The sequence below is a fragment of the Fukomys damarensis genome, unplaced genomic scaffold, assembly GCF_012274545.1.
Source record: "Fukomys damarensis isolate Sample0158 unplaced genomic scaffold, DMR_v1.0_HiC HiC_scaffold_3, whole genome shotgun sequence".
Lineage (NCBI taxonomy): Eukaryota > Metazoa > Chordata > Mammalia > Rodentia > Bathyergidae > Fukomys > Fukomys damarensis.
In genome coordinates this window covers 43,166,837-43,172,497 of record NW_022900915.1, presented here as the reverse complement: position 1 = coordinate 43,172,497, position 5,661 = coordinate 43,166,837, and the positions used below count along the sequence as shown (strand labels likewise).

Below are 5,661 nucleotides of genomic sequence, written 5' to 3'. Positions count from 1 at the left end.
CAGACCTCAGGAATATTTCATACACGCCATGACCCACATAAGCAAGGGACACAGGAATTTACTCTGCGCCAAGATACACACGCAAATCTGTGGGTATGTCAGATTAGAACTGTGGCAAAGCCACACCTATTTGAGGACCGGGATTTACCTCAGAGTTTCCATAAGTGCAAGGACTCGAGTTTAATCCCTGGTATCAAAAAGCAAAACAAAAAAGCCACACCTCTCTGAAACATTGTGGTAATAGCAGTTTAACTTTTCCCTGAACATCACTATTTCTGTATTTGAGTATCTCAGTATTTCCTTATAAACCCACAAACATTTTACTAATTATGTCCTACCACCGCTCTTCTCCTCACAAGGCACAGAACAGAATCTCTTGATAAATTCTCACCCTAAATGTATGGCTGCAGTGTGCTGCTTCACCGCAGGGCGACTTTCTGTCAGAAACAATTTCATGTAAAGGACAAACTATTGTGGTCTTAGCCAGCCAATTATTAGAGCAAATTATTTTTTAAATATTTAGAACAGGAAAAGTGGAGGGAGGAGAGGGAAGGGGGACAGGAAGAATGAAGATGTGTTATGTGCACACAGCAACTCCCACAAGGGATGTAATCGTCATGTACAAACACAGACTAATACAAAATTAAGTATGTTTTTAAGTATTGAAAATAGCCAGCTTTCTTTTTAAGGGCTTCCAATTTCAAAGGTGGGGTGGCTGGGTTAGGTCGGTGTTCCCCACAGGGACGGCTACTTAAGGACTACTTGAGTTTGTCACAAAGACAGATTCTCCCGGGAGAACCGAGGGCAGCTTTGCAGAAGACTGCTGGTCTACCTCACAGCACTGTGGGAACTCCGAGGTCCCTGGGCTGGGGGCTCCAGCGCTGGTGATACTCAGGTTCTTTCTGCTCTAGCAATTTCTCATGTGTTTGAACGTTGCTAGGCAGAGTTAACACAGACGAATTCACAGACTAAATTCTCTACCGTTCACGATCAGGTAGAATTGGAGACGCACAAGAGGTTGCAGACATTCTCTGGTTTGTCTTCATCCGCTTTCCCAAATGATGTCTTTTATAAAGAGTATATATTCAAAACTAGGAAACACAGAGACGCAGCACTGTTAACTGAAGCACAGACCTGATGCGCACTCGCCAGCACTTAGATGCACCTTCTGTTCCTCTCCCCGGCTCCCCTCCGTCCCTCTCTTCTGTTCTGATGTGTAGCGGTATGAAATTGCATCACAAGCACTGCGTAAACCCCACCATGGTCAGAACGGAACCATTCCACCACCTGGGAACATCCTCTTGTAACACTGTGTAGCCCAGGATGGCCTTGGACTTGTGATCCTCCTGCTTCAGCCTCCTGGATCCTGGGGTCGCATATATTGCCATCACACCCCATCTTTAATTCCTATCGACCACACACCTCACACCTGTTGCTATAATGTTGTCATTTAAAGGATGTTACACAAACGCAGACACACAAGATGTCGCCTTTTGAGATTGGCTTTTCTCAGCATACCACTCGAGATTCAAAACCGTTGCTGCATTGAACAGTTTGTGTCTTTGTATGGCCACGTAGTATTGCATTTAGAGATGTGCTAGCTGCCCATTGAATGATGGGTTGTTTCCAAATCTCAGCTATCACAAATACGCTTCTGTAAACATTAGTGCTTTTTGTGCAGGCACATCTTCCTTTCTGCACAGTAACAACCCACCCAATCTGCTAGGTCAGATTGTAAATATCTGCTTAACTTCTGGAGGAACTGCCAAACTTTTCCAGAGTGACCGCTGCATTTGTATTCACCCTAACAATGTTCCAGAGTAGTTGCTTCACGTTCTTGCTAATGCTTGGCATCTCAGTATTTTTCACTTTGGCCACTCTGACGGACCTAGCGACAGCCTGCGGGGTCTGCACTTGTGTTTTCCTGATGGTTACTGTTGACATTTTCACGTGTTATTTGCCATCACTTTGTTATGAAGATCTGTTCATTTTTTCACTTATATTTTCTTACTTTTGAGGTGGTTCATCTGGTTCGGATACAAGTCCTTTACTGAAAGTGATTAGAAAACACTTCCTGTTTGCGGTTTGTCTTTTATCTAACAGGATCTCCAGAGCAAAAGGTTTAAATTGTGACCACGCCAGCAGATCTATTTTTTCTGCAATGTCTAAGAACGCTATTTAGGACTATCTTCTAATTTCAAGTTCTTTTTTTACATGCAGATATATCAATTTTGAATTTTTCTATAAGGTATGAGGTTCAGGCGTTTCCTTCCCCCGTTTCTATCATTATCAAAAGACTGTCTTCCCCGCAATGCAACATGCTTGTCCCACCACTCTGGACAGCCGGGGTAAGGGTATTACGATTTCAAAACCAGTCTGGGCAACTTAGTGTCTCAAAGTAAAACGGGCCAAGTATGTAGCTCAACCCTGGGTTCAATGCCCAACAGGCTTGCTTCCCCCACAAGACTGAGCATGCTTCTGGATTTTCTGTCCTTTCATTGATCTGTTTCAGCCCTTTCTTCAACAGGATTGTGTTTTTATCAATCCCAGTCCCTTTGCTTTTGCACAAAGTTGAGACGCTGGGATTTTGCTCAACTTTCGTCTAGGCGATGAGTGCCTCATTCCTCAGCCTAGTCAGCCTCACAGTTGGTCAGCTTGGTGCCAGGCAACACAGCTGGACACACACAAGGGCATCTGTAGGTGGCGGTGAGGGACTTGGGAGATGGGTTGGTGGGTGAACCCAGCAGCCAATGGGCCAGAATGCTGAGCACCAAAAGGTACCCCAGGCACACTCACTCTGTGCTTTCCACTCCAAGATGTGTTAACCGACATCTTGGGCAGCAGGACACTGCGACCAGGGGCTGGACCCTTGCACCTGGCCCCGTTCTCTGTGCCAGCTCAGTGGGTTCTGTTGAGTGCTTGCTGGAGAGAGAAGGGCGGAGACCCAGGAACCTGTCTCCTTTAGTGGAGTCGGGTCAGTTAAGGTCCAAGCAGAAGGGCCTGGTTAACAATGCAGAATGGCTCAGCCAATTCTCTCTCCAGCTTCAGGAATAGAAGTACCACATTTTTAAAAATCCAGAAGTCAGAACCTTTCTGGCCTGTGCAAATGGCTATACAACCTTCTGGTGCAGAGGGAAGATAGAAAATGGGAGGAATGTCAGGAATTATTTGAGAAATGCAGCTTTGAGCAGGTAAGTTGAAGTCAAGCTTGCTCTGAGGAAAGAGGGTGCCAGGGACTAGGTTTGACAAAGGTCTCCCTGGGCCATTGTGAGAATTCTGGTCTCTACCTCAAAGGAAACAAAGTATCCTAAACACAACCTAACACCAAGCTTTGATTAGAGCAAATTAAGCACATTTATTAATATAGGAGCTTCCCAGATCACTAAAATTGAAAAGCTAATAGGCATGCTTTCTCTATGAAAAATTTGAAATATCTGTGGTTAGCAAAGGCTCACAGAGCCATAGACAATTATCAAAACCCAAACCTCTATAATCACCTTTTCAGCTTGTGTACTTTAAAAGGGTATTAGTTACATACAGCTTCTAAGTTATGATATACACCGTGCCTGGTCTCCCTTGCTCTTACATCTTTGTCTCTGTGCCTCCATCTGCTGGGCATGTAGTTCCATTGACTAAATCATGCAAAGCCTGAGTCACATTAAAGGAGGCGGGTAAAAAGACACTCATCGATCTGACACCCTTGGGTACCTGAAAATCACAAGAGGGAACAATTTGAGTGATTTCTTTTTGTTAATTCCAAGATGTACTCAAGAACACGCCTATCCAAGGATGCCCACGCCTACGGATCCCTGCTCAGCGTAACCTGAGAATCGTTAAAAGTACACTGGAGCACTGCACATCTTCCCAGACTTATGAGGAGACATTCATTCAGAGCCGCTAATCCTCATACTAAAACACCTGTTCTTCACATCTAGACAGTACTCAGTGAAGTACACCAACCCTACCTACATGGTGATGAGGGAGGAAACAAAATACAAAACATCTGTGGAATATGAAAATTTATTACTAATGTCTTTTCATCATCAAAATTTATGATCTTGGTCTTTCCTTCTTGCCTTTGTAGAGAGCCAGAAGAGAGACATTGGCTACTTTAACCACCTTAAAGCGGACTCCAGGAATGTCACCAACGGCATGACCTTTTCGACCAAATCCAGCAACCAGAACTTCATCATTTTCCTGAAATAAAATATAAAATTTATTTCTGGCAGCAGCAGTCCCAAAAAAGCATTACTCATTCATCAGGAAAAATAATACGGTAAAGAAACCCCAGAACAATCCACAGGAAATCAAACTAATTGGAAATTCTCACCTCAATGAAGTTCAGGCACCCATCATTAGGGACAAAAGCTGTGATTTTCTTGCCGTTCTTGATCAGCTGGACTCTGACGCACTTCCTGATGGCGGAGTTTGGCTGTTTGGCTTCAACCCCCCTGAAACATGAAACAGCAGAGTTGTGACCTGGCTTTCTGAAAAGGACAAACATTAGGCACAGAGCTAATTGAAATTGTTTCTACCTGTCAATCAGGTCAAATCCCTCAAATCCTGTGATTTCAATCTGGTTTTTCCTCTGAGTTTCATTATTCATAGGGGAAGAAATTTTTAATTCTTCTACAGTTGTAAAGTTATTTGAACTACTTAAAAGAATTACAGCTAGAATGTCCAGGTTCAAATTACAGCCCTACTATAAGATGTGACAGAACCACATGGAATCACCAAAGTTGAGAGTCAATCAAGTACAGCCACATTCACATGGCTCAGTGTAAGTGCTGTGACCTCAGGTAAGCCTATCTAGTTTTCGCAAATGAAACAGTGGACAGACATTTGCCTATTAGCAGTTTTCACAGAACAGAAGTGCTCATTTATGTCACTCACCCACCACTGCTAATATCTTCCTCAATCCCTCTAAGACGAACGCGGAAATCTAAACTCTCTGTCAACTTTTAAATACAAAAGGCAATCTTGGCTACCGAAAGGTCCACATGAACCTTTTAAAAGAAGTGGTGTAAGATAGGGTGGTGTAAGCCTGAATTCCCAGCACTGTGGGAGGCCGAGGCAGGCGGATCATTTGTTCAAGACCAGCCCAGGCCACTGAGCGAGACCGTCTCAAAACTTAAACAATAAAACAAGAGGCTGTCAGCATGAAACCCCTGGATCCCATCCCCATGGCGGCAAAAACAAAATCAAACGGTCACCCACAAAATCACCGAGTACACCTGTTCTGAAATACCACAGCAGCATGAAGCTGGAACGCTGCAATGGCCTCTCACTTACACTTTCTCCAGCACGATTCCCTTCGCGTGGGAAGCACCTCCAAAAGGGTTGGCCTTCAGGGCTGTGCCCAGGTGGGCCTTCTTGTACTGCTTATCGTGCCACTTCTGGTCCCGCCGGTGACTGCGGAGCTTCCGGGCAGTACGAAGGCCGCGACACTTGCCTAGAAGGAAAACACTCCGTTGCTTCGCAGAGGGACACGGACGCCTCCGAGAAGGCGCCGGCCTCGCCCGGACTAACGCCTTAATCCGCCGACTCGCGGGTCCGGCGGCCTCTAAGGTCCCAACCACGGCAGCCCACACGCGGGGGTTCAGGCCGGGCCCACTCGCGGATTCGCCTACCCAGCCCCATTCGTCGGCGTCCTCGAGGAGC

At 45.4% G+C, this 5,661-nt stretch overlaps 1 protein-coding gene across 1 annotated transcript in view; it reads right to left on the bottom strand.

Annotated features, from left to right (window-relative positions):
* Positions 1–3,986: 3,986 nt before the first annotated feature.
* Rps23 (ribosomal protein S23) overlaps positions 3,987–5,661 on the bottom strand; it is a 10,984-nt gene continuing 9,309 nt past the window's right edge. Inside the window, exons 3-5 of the mRNA XM_010643127.2 lie at positions 5,293–5,659; positions 4,331–4,451; positions 3,987–4,197 (exon numbers count right to left, since the gene is read on the bottom strand). Of these exons, the coding sequence (XP_010641429.2) occupies positions 4,051–4,197; positions 4,331–4,451; positions 5,293–5,659 (635 nt within the window). The 3' untranslated portion in view covers positions 3,987–4,050. The remainder of the gene's footprint in view (positions 4,198–4,330; positions 4,452–5,292; positions 5,660–5,661) is intronic.